Below are 15911 nucleotides of genomic sequence, written 5' to 3' on the forward strand. Positions count from 1 at the left end.
GACAGTTCAGGTTGAGCGAGAAGGAAGATGCCGTAGCTAAGTGGCGAAGAGAGGCATGTTATCACAAAAGCAAAGTGTTTTGTGCTATTCTTCCAAGTTTGTGATCGGGAATGCAAATGGTGCTAGACCATTACCAAGCTTGTTGGGCTTATTCTACTAGTTCTTTGACACGAAAGTTGGTTTGAGCATTTAGTTGGTGAAACACAAAATCTTACAAGGACTTTGACAGGCCTATAGTGTAACACCTCAGGTGTTAATCCTCTATAATTAAATTAATCACGACCATTAGTTCAACTCACACGATAAATCACTAAACCCAAAAATTTTCCTGTCAGTTTGGGCCGGACCGGTCTGACCGGTCGGAGTTACCGGTCTGACCGGTTGAACTAGTGTCAACCGTTTTGGACCCCACAACATTTAAATCACTCACTCTCTCTCTCTTCCTCACCTGTGCACTCGACCTCACCAGCTCTCTCACTCACTCTTCCCGAGCTCTCCCCTTCTCAAGCCCTAGGTTCTTCAATCCTTCCTCTTCCTTTGATTCCAAGGCCGGGGAATGGATCAAATCCGCGTGGTGGCTCATCTTCCCCTCGATTCCCTCCCTGGGCTGCCTGGGATTCGAGTTCTTCGTGCAAGGAGGACCTCACTCAAGGTATGAAGGCTCGTGTGAGTCGATCTCCTTTTCTAGATGATCTTAGGTGATTCCCTCTGGTCAAACACCTCCAATGGCACCCTGGAACTAGTTCCTAGAAGGATATTAGAATTAGTGGGCGATTTTTTTTTGCCGCGCCAAGGATTCTAGGTTTTGATCTAGACAGGACCGGTCTGACCGGTAGGGGTCCGGTCAGTCCGGCCATTGATTCGGATACTCCGGGTTTGTGGTGGTTTAGACATTCTGGGTATAGGCCCGGAAACTCTGGACTTGGGAGTCCGAATACTCCGAGTAGGTGTCCGGTTACTCTGGATTTTTGGTCTCGAGTCGCACACAGGCCAGACCGGTCTGACTGGTTTGGTATACCGGTCTGACCGGTGCTAGCCGGGCTGAGTGGGTTAAATCAGGGTTTGTTAGTGAAAATAGATAGAAATTGATTTGGTTATTGGTTACTTGTAATTTTTATAAATCATGCATGTATTCCCTCATGTCATATGCATATGCATACGTGTAGCAACCGCAGCGGAGGAAATTGTGTACGAGGTGGTTGCGGAGCCACAGGAGCCACCGGGGCAAGCCCTGCAGCAGGAGGATCATGAGGAGCCGGCCCAAGGCCCAATTCACTCTAGCACTGAGCAGCAGACGCAAGGCAAGCCCCGGTGCACAACCTACTATTTTAACTTTATGACACCTATATATGTATCTATTACTTGTGCATTACATTTAGGGATTGTTTGAAACCCTAGTTGCATGATCCCTAGGTCATCCTGGGCCTTATACTAGTATGGATAGGCCGGTAGCATTGCTATGCTTAATAGAGATCGATAGAAGTCGAGTGATTTTTCGGTCACTCGCAAGATATAGGATATTTAGAAGTCGAATAATTTTCGGTTACTCGCGAGATATAAGATATATTTATATTCCAGTACATGAGTTATTGAATTGGATACAGAAATTGAGACCGGACGGGGAAATGATGAGGATGTTTAGGGATGGCAGCAGGACAGGGTTTCTGGGTGTCTTAGCCCCGTCTGTGTCGATTAAGGACCGGTCGTTGTCGGCAGCGCTGATCGGTGATTGAACTGTACTAACCGCATGCCGGGAGTAGGAAGTAGTCGAAACCAGTAAGCCTAGTACTGCCTCGCTTCGAAAGTACAGAACTACATCACCACCCCTTAGTGCGAGTCGAGTAGTCGCGGAGAAACGGGATGCATATGTTTACTTTTGGTGGTCTCTCTTTTTTTGGGAACATATTTTTGGTGGTCTCACGTTGAGCTCGGCTGACTATATGAAGGTGGGGTGGTTCTGTAGTTCGAGGCGGGGAGGGGAAGGGTTGGTGTGTGGGGTCCGACGGGGCCTATGCGTGCCGTGTTGGTTAAGTCCACCTTGCAAGGTTAAATCGAATCGATTCGCCGTGTCTCGCGGTTATGAGGGCCTTGATCTCTTTGCCGCATCGTAGTCTCATGATAGAATGAGGAGGATATGTATAAATATGACAATGAACACATGGAATTATTATTTGATTGCACCAACATATTTGCTATAGTTGATTCATGCAAACATTATATTAGAGTTAATTTGTATAGAATTTGAAGCTAAAATACTGAAAGTAAGGAATTACTTTAGTCGTTTTTCTACAAAATAACCACCAGCCAAAAGCCTTGCATGTCTAGGTATGTGGGCTAAGTTATACCCACTGGTCGGATAAATCTTGCTGAGTATTAGTTGATCAATGTTGTTGCCACCATTAATTTGTTTCAGGGCACCCTGACGTCGATTTCTGCCCCTGCTGCGTCAAATTTATCCACCGAGATGCAGAGGGGTGGGAAGTTGTGGAGAAAGACCAGTAGACTATAAAGTCGGCGGGTTGCACACTTGAGGGCAGAGTGTGCCACCCTCAGTTTTGTTCAGACCGGTCTGAAGGACCGGTCTGACTGGTGTATACGTGGGGAACCCATGCACACCGGTCTGACCGGTGGGACACAACCGGTCTGACCGGTGGTGTTAGGCAGAACCTCTAGGGGTAATGTAGTATAGTCCTTTACTAGGGTAAATTCTAGTTTTATTTGTTGGAAGACTTGCATATCAAGTATGTTTTTAAACCCGGTTTATAAAATTATTGTATCTGAATTTGGCTTGTAAGAAGTTATGTATTATTTGTGTCCAGTTATTCTATTTTTAAGTATTATGTCATGCTTGTACCATCTGCGCCCACCTTCGCGTGGGACTACCGGTGTTGTTTCGATCGGGCCATGGGTTGAGAAAGAATCGCTAAATTAAGCCATTAAGCTAATGCGCCCGATGTGTTCAAATAATGGCCATTACGCTTAATTTGGAGTCTTAATTTGGCGGTTCCGTCACAGTTGGTATCAGAGCCGAAACGCATCGGGGGTGGTACGAGCATGGCTAATTTATAGATATTACAAATTAAAAATGAATTTTTGACTTAGGATAAAATTTATTTAACGATATGGGTGGAATTACTCGTAATAGCCCTGTATAGTGTTGTTACAATCGTGAGTATATGTTCAGTTTGGTTGAGAGATTAACGTAGGACGCTCATGCATCATGTCATTGTATTTCCTTTGCAATTGAAAGTTTCTGTTGTAAATCATGCATCATGGCATTCATTATTTTCAATTGTGTTTATGAATTTAAGTCAAGGGTTGTCACCCGGGTCTAACATCGAGAGTTTTAGTTCTGGGTGGTGACCGGTCTTTGACACCAGTCTGACCGGTTGGTCCACGTCCATAGTGGCATGCAGTCCATGCAGACCGATCTGACCGGTTGGTTTCACCGGTCTGACCGGTTGAGCGCAGACAGAGGCCTCTCAGTTGTGTTCAAATGATTTGTTTCCTGCGATTTCTTCCATGATTGGGATATTAGTTGTGGTCATGATTATTTTTATGTAATAAAAATATATAACTAATCCAATCATAGTTGAATGCAGAATGACAGCACCCCGAACCCTCCTGATTTGGCCCAGGCCATTGCGGCCATGCTCACCGGACGAGACGAGGAAACGGCACTCCTTCGGGAGATTGTGGAACAGGGCAGAGCGCAGTGGCATGAACATCACCAACAGCCCGCTGTCCCCGGATATGAGCAGTTTCTGAGCACTCAACCGCCACTGTTCCACAAAGCAGATGAGCCACTGGAAGCGGATAGCTGGCTCCGGACCATTGAGTCCAAGTTCACTCTGCACCCTTACAATGATGGGGACAAGACAGGATTTGCAGCCCAGCAGCTCAGGGATCCCCGCATGTACCTGGTGGGACAATCACATGGCCATGTTCCCTGAAGGTACCCGGTTCACCTGGGCACAATTTAGAGAAGCATTCAAGGCGCATCACATCCCTGCAGGGGTGATCAGAAGGAAACTCACGGAGTTCTTAGCCCTGAAGCAGGATAATAACAGTGTGATGCAGTATGCCCAGGCCTTCGACACACTATCTCAGTACGCCGGTTATCACGTGGATACTGATGAAAAGAAACAGGCGTGTTTCCGGCAGGGGCTTAGCAGCAAACTCCAGGATCGCCTGGCCATGATCAAATTTGACACATTTAGTGAGCTAGTCAATGGGGCTATCATTCAGGAGGATGCCCACTTGGCTCATAAGGCGGTGAAGAAGAGAAAAGCACCGGCAATGGGATCTTCGAGCAGTGCTCCCCAGAGGTTCTGTCTGATACAGTCGGGCCCACAGAGAGCCCTTTTTCATCACCAGCCACAGCAGCAGTGGGGATACAGGCCCCCTCAGTACACATCATCACAGGAGACAGTCAGGCCTCCTGTTTCTCAGTAGGGTGAGCAGAAGGTATGGGTGCAGCAGCCGGGGATGCGCCCCAATTTATTCCCGTGCTACAACTGTGGGCAGCCTGGACATTTCGCACGCAACTGCCCGATGCCACCGAAGCAGGGCCAGTAGTCCGGTCAGCAGAGTCAGAAGCAGCAAGTGGCTCATTTCAAACCGGGACAAGTGTACTACACCACCCTTGAGGGTATTCCTGAGGGAGCTCCAGTGATGACGGGTATGTTTTCCATAAATGATCAACCCGTTACTGTGTTGTTCGACTCGGGTGCATCTCACACCTTTATAAGTAAAGAGTGTGTTACTAGACTTGGGCTGGGTGTACAAAACATGTCGAAGTCGTATCATATTCATTCACCCGGGGGTCAATTGATAACCAATCAAACTACCAAGCAAGTGCCTCTACGGCTTCATGGAAAAAATTTTACGACCCATTTGATCATGTTGCCAACCCAGAAAGTGGATATCATCCTTGGTATGAATTGGATGAAATTTCATGGGATTATTCTGGACACCTCATCACGTGTGGTGCACGTAAATTCTCCCATTCATGGTTCTATGACAATGTGTCTTATGAGCCCCATACCGTTGAACCATACGGTGAATCTTGTCGAGGACTAGAAGCTAGAGGACATACCAGTGGTATGTGAATACCCGGATGCTTTTCCAGATGATTTGCCTGGGATGCCACCTAATCGTGAGGTGGACGTTGCCATTGAATTGCAACCGGGAACAACACCAATTTCCCGAAGACCTTATCGGATGCCACCGAATGAGCTGGCTGAGTTAAAGAAGCAATTGCAAGAATTGCTGGATAAGGGATATATTTGTCCTAGCACTTCGCCTTGGGGCTGTCCGGCGCTCTTTGTTAAGAAGAAAGATCAAAGCCTCAGGTTGTGTGTGGACTATAGGCTTTTGAATGCTGTCACAATCAAGAACAAATATCCCCTTCCCAGAATTGATATTCTATTTGATCAGCTATTCGGGGCCAAGGTATTTTCAAAAATCGACCCCCGCTCTGGTTATCATCAGATAAAAATTAGAGCTGATGATATTCCCAAGACGACCTTCTCCACCAGATACGAGCTCTATGAGTATCTGGTTATGTCATTTGGGCTGATGAATGCCCCTGCTCACTTCATATACCTCATGAATTCGGTATTCATGCCTGAACTGGATAAGTTTGTCGTGATTTTCATTGACGACATTCTTATATATTCCAAGAATGAAGAAGAACATGCTGAGCATCTTCGCATTGTTCTCCAGCGTCTCAGAGAGCATAAGTTATATGCTAAATTCAGTAAATGTGATTTCTGGCTTAAGGAGGTTCAGTTCTTGGGTCATATTATCTCTGAGGTGGGTATTTCTGTGGACCCCAGCAAAATTCAAGATGTATTGAATTGGAAGACTCCAGAGTCTGTTTCAGAGATTCGAAGTTTCCTTAGTCTAGCAGGCTATTATCTCCGGTTTGTACCGGACTTCTCCAACATTGCTAGGCCCATGACGAAATTGCTTAAGAAAAGGGTGAAGTTTGTTTGGGACGACAAATGTGAACAAGCTTTCCAGACTTTGAGAAAGTTATTGACGTCGGCCCCTGTTTTGGCTCAGCCGGACATTACTCGGACTTTTGATGTTTATTGTGATGCATCAGGTATGAGTTTTGGCTGCGCCCTCATCCCTGTTTTGGTTTAGCCGATATTACCCGACTTTTTGATGTGTATTGTGATGCATCAGGTACGGGTCTCGGCTGTGTACTCATGCAAGACTAGAGGGTGATTGCTTATGCTTCCAGAGCCCTCAGGCGACATGAGAAGAATTATGCCACTCATGATTTGGAACTGGTAGCAGTGGTACATGCATTGAAAATCTGGTGTCATTACCTTCTGAGCAATCATGTTCATATATACTCAGACCATAAGAGTCTCAAGTATATTTTTTCCCAGAGTGAGCTCAATTTGCGCCAGAGGCGGTGGTTAGAGTTGATTAAGGATCATGATCTGGAAATTCATTATCACCCGGGCAAGGCTAATGTTGTAGCTGATGCATTGAGTCGTAAAGCCAATTGCAGTTGCATCTCAGTCATAGCGGTGCATGACACTTTGTGCCAAGAAATGGAGAAGATGAACTTGACTTTGGTGTCTGAGGGTACTCTTGCTAATCTTACCCTCACTCCAACACTTCGAGATCATATTATTGCGGCTCAGAAAAACAATATTGGCATGGGAAAGATTAGGTAAAGGCTTGGAGAAAATGACCCTTGAGTGGCATGTTTCCATCTAGATGACGAGGGTGTTATATGGTTTAAGAACCGACTAGTGGTACCTAAAGATCTAGAGCTTCGAAAGCAGATTCTCGATGAGGCTCATCTCTCTAGGTCTTCTATCCATCCTGGCAGCAACAAAATGTATCAGGATCTGAAACAGCGATTTTTGTGGACAAGGATGAAGCGGGAAATAGCTAGGTATGTGTCAGAATGTGACACCTGTCGGAGGGTTAAGGCGAGCCACTTGAGACCAACCGGCCCTTTGCAGCCCCTGAGTATTCCCTCCTGGAAGTGGGAGGACATTAGTATGGATTTCATTGTCGGCTTACCCAAAACTTCTAAGGGGTATGATTCGATATGGGTTATTGTGGATCGTCTCACCAAGACCGCGCATTTTCTGTCGGTAAAGACCACACATACAGTGAAGCAATATGCCAAGTTATATCTGGATCGTATTGTGAGTCTGCATGGAATTTCAAAGACAATCATTTCAGACCGGGGTGGTCAGTTCATTGCCCGGTTCTGAAAGCACTTTCACGCCGCCCTCGGCACTCAGCTCCTCCGCAGTTCGGCTTATCATCCCCAGACTGACGGCCAGACAGAAAGGATAAATCAAATATTGGAGGACAAGCTCAGAGCATGTGTGCTCACCTATAATAAAATATGGGATGAGTGCTTGCCATTGGTCGAGTTTGCTTATAACAATAGTTATCAAGAAAGCATCAAGATGGCTCCATTTGAGGCCTTATATGAACGGAAATGCAGAACGCCATTGAATTGGTCAGAAGCTGGGGAGAGAACTTTCTTTGGGCCCGATATGGTGAATGAAGCAGAAGAGCAGGTTCGGGTTATTCAGGAAAATTTAAAGATTGCAAAATCCCGACAAAAGAGTTACGCAGATAAGAAACGTCAATCGATCATGTTTCAAGTGGGGGATCATGTCTATCTGCGGGTATCTCCGATAAAAGGGGTTCAACGATTCGGTGTGAAGGGAAAGCTCGCACCTCGCTATGTTGGGCCTTTCCTTATTATTGAGCAGTGTGGACCAGTGGCTTACTGCCTGGAACTTCCTGCCCACTTATCCGCGGTTCATAATATATTCCATGTCTCTCAGCTCAGAAAATGCCTCCGTGTTCCCACCAAAATTGTTGATATAGAAAAGTTACAGTTGGAGTCGGATCTCGTCTATCAAGAGCACCCGGTCAAAATTGTTGACTACAAGACTCGAGCCACTCGAAATCATACTAGCAACTTCTATAAGGTGCAACAGAGTAATCACTCCGAGCGGGAAGCTACTTGGGAGACAGAGGAACTTGTTCGGACTAAATGTCCGGAATTGCTACAAGCCTATCGAGGTACACACCAAATTCTAATTTTCCCTTTAGCACTTCCGTTAAATCTCGGGACGAGATTTCTTTTAAGGGGAAGGGTTGTAACACCTCAAGTGTTAATCCTCTGTAATTAAATTAATCACGACTATTAGTTCAACTCACACGACAAATCACTAAACCCAAAAATTTTCCTGTCAGTTTGGGCCGAACCGGTCTGACCGGTCGGAGCTACCGGTCTGACCGGTTGAACTGGTTTCAACCATTTTGGGCCCCACAGCATTTAAATCACTCTCTCTCTCTCTCTTCCTCACCTGTGCACTCGACCTCACCAGCTCTCTCACTCACTCTTCCCGAGCTCTCCCCTTCTCAAGTCCTAGGTTCTTCAATCCTTCCTCTTCCTTTGATTCCAAGGCCGGGAAAAGGATCAAATCCGCGTGGTGGCTCATCTTCCCCTCTATTCCCTCCCTGGGGTGCTTGGGATTCAAGTTCTTCATGCAAGGAGGAGCTCACTCAAGGTATGAAGGCTCGTGTGAGTCGATCTCCTTTTCTAGATGATCTTAGGTGATTCCCTCTGGTCAAACACCTCACATGGCACCCTAGAACTAGTTCCTAGAAGGATATTGGAATTAGTGGGCGATTTTTTTTGCCGCGCCAAGGATTCTAGGTTTTGATCTAGACAGGACCGGTCTGACCGGTCGGAGGGACCGGTCTGACCGGTAGGGGTCCGGACAGTCCGGCCATTGGTTCGGATACTCTGGGTTTGTGGTGGTTTAGACATTCCGGGTTTAGGCCCAGAAACTCCGGACTTGGGAGTCCGGATACTCCGAGTAGGTGTCTGGATACTCCGGTTTTTTGGTCTCTAGTCGCACACAGGCCAGACCGGTCTGACTGGTTTGGTATACCGGTCTGACTGGTGCCAGCCGGGCTGAGTGGGTTAAATCCGGTTACTCGCAAGATATAAGATATATTTATATTCCAGTACATGAGTTATTGAATTGGATACGGAAATTGAGACCAGACGGGGAAATGATGAGGATGTTTAGGGATGGCAGCAGGACAGGGTTTCTGGGTGCCTTAGCCCCGTCTGTGTCGATTAAGGACCGGTCGTTGTTGGCAGCGCTGATCGGGGATTGAACTGTACTAACCGCATGCCGGGAGTAGGAAGTAGTCGAAACCGGTAAGCCTAGTACTGCCTCGCTTCGAAAGTACAGAACTGCATCACCACCCCTTAGGGCGAGTCGAGTAGTCGTGGAGAACGAGATGCATATGTTTACTTTTGGTGGTCTCACGTTGAGCTCGGCTGACTATATGAAGGTGGGGTGGTTCTGTAGTTCGAGGCGGGGAGGAGAAGGGTTGGTGCGTGGGGTCCGACGAGGCCTACGCGTGCCGTGTTGGTTAGGTCCACCTTGCAAGGTTAAATCGAATCGATTCGCCGTATCTCTCGGTTATGAGGGTCTTGATCTCTTTGCTGCATCGTAGTCTCATGATAGAATGAGGAGGATATGTATAAATATGACAATGAACACATGGAATTATTATTTGATTGCACCAACTTGTTTGCTATAGTTGATTCATGCAAACATTAGATTAGAGTTAATTTGTATAGAATCTCTAGCTAAAATACTGAAAGTAAGGAATTACTTTAGTCGCTTTTCTGCAAAATAACCACCAGCCAAAAGCCTTGCATGTCTAGGTATGTGGGCTAAGTTATACCCACTGGTCGGGTAAGTCTTGCTGAGTATTAGTTGCTCAGGGTTGTTGCCACCATTAATTTGTTTCAGAGCACCCTGACGTCGATTTTTACCCCTGCTGCATCAAATTTATCCGCCGAGATGCAGAGGGGTGGGAAGTTGTGGAGAAAGACTAGTAGACTATAAAGTCGGTGGGTTGCACACTTGAGGGCAGAGTGTGCCGCCCTCAGTTTTGTTCAGACCGGTCTGACAGGTGTATACGTGAGGAATCCATGCACACCGGTCTGACCGGTGGGACGCAACCGGTCTGACCGGTGGTGTTAGGCAGAACCTCTAGGGGTAATGTATTATAGTCCTTTCCTAGGGTAAATTCTAGTTTTATTTGTTGGAAGACTTGCATATCAAGTATGTTTTTAAACCCGGTTTATAAAATTATTGTATCTGAATTTGGTTTGGAAGAAGTTATGTATTATTTGTGTTGCGTTGTTCTATTTTTCAAGTATTATGTCGTGTTTGTACCATCTGCACCCACCTTCGCGTGGGACTACCGGTATTGTTTCGATCGGGCCGTGGGTTGAGAAAGTATTGCCAAATTAAGCCATTAAGCTAATGCGCCCGATGTGTTCAAATGACGGTCATTACGCTTAATTTGGAGTCTTAATTTGGTGGTTCCGTCACATATAGATTCAGTAGTGCCTACCTTTGGTAGAATCTCAGTTGGGGAGGGGGGTTTGGCTTAAACTTGGGCAAATCATAGTGGACTTGCTGATGAGGTACATTTTTGTTGCTGTAGCTTTAGATTTATGCTTTTCTTCATAGCTGTAAAAAAATGTACTAAAACATACCATATTATATGTTCACTGTGTAAATCTACTCATTTGGAGTCTAGCACAATTAGATTTTCTATTTTATGATTTTTCTGTGATTTATTATGATTTTTTAAAACTACTTTAGGGGATAATTCGACCGATTTTGAAAAATTCAGGAGGTGATATAAACAGTTTTATAATTTGGGGGTTATGTAGTCCACTCCCAATATATGAGTGGGTGATATAGATTTTTTTTCTTTTTTTTTCCGAAAGACTGCAGGTTCCAATCTGGAAACCATTTTGGGTCCATATGCTTTAGTTGATGGATAGAACACTGTCTCCTACTTTGAAAGTGTTAGCTAGCTCTTTGTTACATCTTGCTTTAGTGTTATCGTTATTACTGTTGTATCATTGCTGTTACATCTTGTTTCTTTTACAAAAGCCAGCTCATTCCTGAATCACGACACTTTGATACTTCCAAGCATGACTTTGCAAATTGTAATCTTCACAATTCGCATGCTATATATACGCAGGCAGGTCCAACTCCCAACTGCTCAAATCATAGCTGTCGACGTGTCAATTATTCTGTCAGGCACGCAGAACGTGTTTATGCCTCAAACCGTCAAACGCATCGGGTCCCTTTCCCCCGTGCGAACACGGGAATCAACCAGCAACGGCCAGTCCGCAGTTTGCTCGAACAAAAAAAAACAAAAAACAAAACGCACGCGTCCTCGCTCGTAGCCGCTGCGTGCTTGGCGTGGTCTGACGGGCGGGATCGCCAGAGATGCGGCGATCTCCCAACCGCCAATCAGCCCCGGTGGCGGTGGCCAGTTTGGCCACGACGCCTTCACGTTGGTCTCCTCGTCGCCATGAGTCCCGCCGTCCACTGGCGTGCGAGATTAAACGCGAAGTGGACGGCGACGGCGAGGTCTGAGGCCGTGGGAGATTAGAAATTTAGAAGGGGGAATTTCGCTGTGCGTGTAGGTGTTGCCGGGAACCGTCTGCCGGATCAACAAACAAGAATGGGACGGGGCAGGGCAAAAGGAGAGGTCAAGAGCCCCGAATAAAGAAGAGGGCGCAAGGTGGCCGGCACTGCGGTGCAGGCGGACGGTGCGTCGTCTCTGCTAGCTGTTGCTCTCGCTGGAGAAGGAGACGGGACAAGAAGCTTGCAGATTCCGGCGTCGCTTGGAGTTGTCCTGGCCTGCGTTTGGGGAAGCAAGAACAAGCCAAAGCGCAGACGGAACAGCCGGAAAAAGGTGAGGAGAGCCAGCCTCCAATTTTGTCCTGCTTGCTTGCTTGTTTGCTTCTCCTTATTCCTCTTCTTCTGTCTCCCCCTTGACCTTCTTTTGTTGGTTGCGAGCTGAAGTCGGGGCGTGGCAGCCTAATTTTAGCCAAACTGGAGATTACCATGGGACAGATTTCTTGAGGGGCAGCTTCGATTGGTTGCTAGGCTGGGTTCTTCCCCCAGCCTGTCCGATTCCTCGCCATGGAGGTATAGCCGACCACTTGCAGTTGCCGGAGCTCGCGTTTCCTGACGCGCGCTTTCTGGCGTCCTGCAAAATCTCATCCTTCCAGGAACGGAACAGATTCTTCCCCATAACCTTGGTGTCTGGTTGGAGCCATTTTTTTAAAAAAAAAAATTGGCACGGCTCCGCCCCTCGCGGCGCAAAAGGATGCTCCTTTTGTGACCGGCAAGGTTGGATTTTGATCACCTTCGTGGGTGTCGATTGGGTTGTCATGTTCTGGGCGAGGTAGGCGTCGTCAGATGCACACGCCTGGAGGTTGCAGCACCAGCAGCGGCCGCGGAGGAAGTGGTGGTGGCGGACCCAGCGGCGGGGACGCCAAGGATTTGCCCCAGCTTTTACTCAGGGTGGGCACCGCCGTCGCGCTCTCCGTCGCTGGGCTGCTCGTCTCGCGGCGCCAGCGGCCGCCCCGGAAGCTCCAGCTGCCACCCTGTCCTCCTTCCTCAGGTACCAGCCATGAGAAAAAATTTTTTGTAGCGCCTGTTAAGATGGCGCATCGATTGTCAATTGTGCTTTGTGCCGTGGTACACGTAATTTGCTGATGATGTGCATGTGTGTTTGTGATTGTAGAGTCGGATGATGCCCCAAGCATGAAGGCCAGAACAGGGCTCAAGGAGCTGAGGATCCTAAAAAATGTAAGCATTTGGATTCTGAATAATTTAACGTCCTGATTTATTTGTAATTCATAGTTCCAAAAAATCAACCGCCCTTTAAAATTTGCTGATGCTCATGCAGTAGTATTTGTGGCTTATGATGGTTGATGGGAGCTCTGTACAGAAATTTTCGGTTCTGAGAATCTGAGTACTGGTGTTTCGATCTTCTCTCGAGGGATTAAAATCCTTTTAGACTGCTAGCTGGTGTTAATATCGTCCTAACATATCATCCTTAACAGTACCAGATGATCATTTTGGAACACTCTTCTTTCAAGTTTCAAATGGTATCTTGTGAAACAAGGTTAAGTTTTCAATTTTGTAGTACAACATGCATGAACGTTTTGCGCTCCCTACTTTCAACACTGGGTGTAGTTTGTCTTCCAGCTTTCCTCACAAAATTTGACTTCATCTTACAATTCCTGTTTTATGTTGCATATTTATTCCTATTGAATTAAAGAGTGTGGAAAAATGCCCCTATTGACCTGGGGACCTTTTCTCTGTTTGTCAAGGAGGACACCAGGGCAAAAATCATCAGTGGAAACTCTGTTCACACGACCACTACAACCACAACGACCACCACCACAGCCTTAGTGCCATTGGCCCCCAAATGCAGAAGCATTGCTGATGATGAAGGATACCTCCTTCCAGAGTTCAATGAAATGGTTCTCAAAGAATTTGGCCGAGGCACACCTGCAGCCAGAGTACGGGAAGATGCATCTAATGACCATGAAATCTACAAGCTTAGAGATTTGGTGAGATCACTGCAAGAAAGAGAGAAGACCCTCGAGCTACAGCTTATGGAGTGTTATGGTTTACAGGAGCAAGATGCTGCAGTGAGGGAGCTTGAGAATCAGCTAAAGATTAGCAATGTCGAATCAAAGCTGTACTTGTTGAAGATTGAATCTTTAGAGTCTGAAAACCAGAAGCTGCAAGCACAGTTGTCAGAGAACTCAAAGATAATCTCTGAGCTTGAGGCAACAAGAGCGAAGTGCAAGTTGTTAAAGAAGAAGCTGGCATTGGATGCAGAGCAGGCAAAGGAGGAGACGACTTCCCTTCAGAAAATGGTCGATTTGTTGCAGCACAAAGAGACTGATGAGAACAACAATCATATTGAGGTTGAGAAGAACTTGAAGAGGCTAGAGGAGCTGGAAAAGGAGGCAACAGAGCTAAGAGCTGTGAATTCAAGGCTGCAGCAGGAGAATGCACATCTTATTAGGCGACTGGAGCTTACACGCCTACCCCCTGTACCCAAGCCTAAAAACAGCACGGAGGTGATTCTTTACTGTTCTTGGGCTGTATAGTTAACTGGCACTTACTAACTCAATTTAATCATCTCTTGGAGTGGTCATACCTAAACAGGACATGGTGTTATCCATATTTCTTTTGCAAACGACATTATGTACAAAAATAATTGTTTTATATGTTAGTTTAAAGCTCACTATATCTTGTGTTATTGATATTCTCTGTTGTTCGTTCATGAGTTCAATAACCTATAATGGTTTCAGGTAAAATCATTGGAGGAGGCTGATCGGCTGAAGCAAGAAAATGAGAAGCTGGCTAAAGAGATTGAACAACTGCAGAGTGACAGGTTTGCAGATGTTGAAGAATTGGTATATCTGAAATGGATAAATGCCTGCCTACGGTATGAGGTGAGAAACAAGGATGCTCCATCAGGGAAGACAGTTGCACGGGATCTTAGCAAGACCTTGAGCCCCAAGTCTGAACTGAAGGCCAAGCAGCTGATAATGGAATATGCCAATGCTGCTGTAGAGGACAATCACTTAGGCCATGTTGAATTTGGTTCAGAATGCTCTTCTTCGCGGGCATCATCGTCAGGTGAACCAGATGATGTATCAATTGATATTGCTTCGATGACAAAGCATAAAAACCCGAAGAAGAAAAATTTCTTTTCTAAGCTTCGGAAACTGGTGCTAGGGAAAGGAAAAGAGAACCGTGGAGTTTCTACTCTGGAGAGGAGAGTATCTATTTCAAGCTGTTCATTCGATGACTTCACTGGAAGAGATTCGCACGATAGCTATTCTTCATTCTTGGCAGAACCAAACATATCTGATAGTCGACGACATAGCGATCATGTTTTCAGTATGCATTCTTCTTTGGATAGCATGAAATCTTGTCCTGTTGGAACAGAAATTGGAAATGAGAGGGATCATTCTGAGGTCAAGAGTGTATCTTCTAGAGAGGAAAGGGTGAATGCATTTGGTCACAGTGCTCGCCTTGATAGCGGCAAGGCCATAGCTGAGGATGCCGAGATCCATAAATTTGCCGATGTGCTGATCACATCAAGGTCAGGTTCCATGTCATCAAGAAGGTCATCATCCTTCCGACATTGATACACGAATAGATTAGGAGTCATCTGCTGCTGACCCATCTGCCTGGATGTATATTTGTGCCAGGTCTTGATGGGGAAGTTATAGGGGATGTTACTGGAATGAAGTTCTCACGATTTTATTCTCTGTGAAATGTACAATCACGTATAGAGTGTAGTTTACTAACCTTTAATACCAAACCTTACCATTTGGGGTTGGTAATGTGTATCATAAAATGACAGTTCGATGGCAACCATATGACACTTCTTTTATGTCTCTTGGGGCCTGGGGGCAATGATGTTGAATTGTACTATGTTAAATAATGTTCCGGCTTCCACATCCTAGTGTGCGCGCACGCAGCGATATGGTTGTTACTACATCGCATTTTTTTCCCTTTTCCCATCACAGTATCACTGTTTTTCTTTTTGAAAAGTATCACTTTTATGTTACTCGTTAAGGTGCCATCAACTTGGGCAGCGATTATATCGCTTAAAATCACATTATAATAATGTAACAAAAAGCCCATGTATAGGTTGGAGCTTCAAATGGTGCAAATATCATCTGACGGATTGTAGTGGCATGATTTTAAGTATATGATATTCTTAGAAAATTTTAGAGGCTCTCTCTCCATAACATGACTGCAACTTCTAATTGGGCAGATGTCTGTGTGTGGCAGAGAATGGCCTTGAGGCCGCTGCTGCCGCTGCCGGCTAGCTGAGGCGGCGTTAGTATGGGGCACTCCGTATGCTGATGGAACTTGGGTAGTAAGTTGGCCAAGTAAATGTTTTCCATGCTCTTTCTCGAAACAATTTTGAAACTAAAATTCATCATGCTAGTTATTTTAAGGGAATTG

At 45.9% G+C, this 15911-nt stretch overlaps 1 protein-coding gene across 2 annotated transcripts; it reads left to right on the plus strand.

The window, feature by feature from the left end:
* The first annotated feature begins 11142 nt into the window (after positions 1 to 11142).
* Positions 11143 to 15381, plus strand: LOC120697622 (protein CHUP1, chloroplastic-like). Of its 2 annotated transcripts, XM_039980898.1 has the most exons (5): positions 11326 to 11811; positions 11922 to 12525; positions 12649 to 12713; positions 13241 to 14002; positions 14237 to 15381. In XM_039980898.1, exons 2-5 carry the CDS (start codon positions 12321 to 12323, stop codon positions 15080 to 15082), a joined length of 1878 nt encoding a protein of 625 aa, XP_039836832.1. In that variant the 5' UTR covers positions 11326 to 11811; positions 11922 to 12320; the 3' UTR covers positions 15083 to 15381. The 2 variants fall into 2 exon arrangements, with proteins under 2 accessions (XP_039836833.1, XP_039836832.1); XM_039980899.1 differs by having other exon boundaries at positions 11143 to 12525.
* The last annotated feature ends 530 nt before the right edge of the window (positions 15382 to 15911 follow it).

This window comes from Panicum virgatum, chromosome 3K (genome assembly GCF_016808335.1).
Source record: "Panicum virgatum strain AP13 chromosome 3K, P.virgatum_v5, whole genome shotgun sequence".
NCBI lineage: Eukaryota > Viridiplantae > Streptophyta > Magnoliopsida > Poales > Poaceae > Panicum > Panicum virgatum.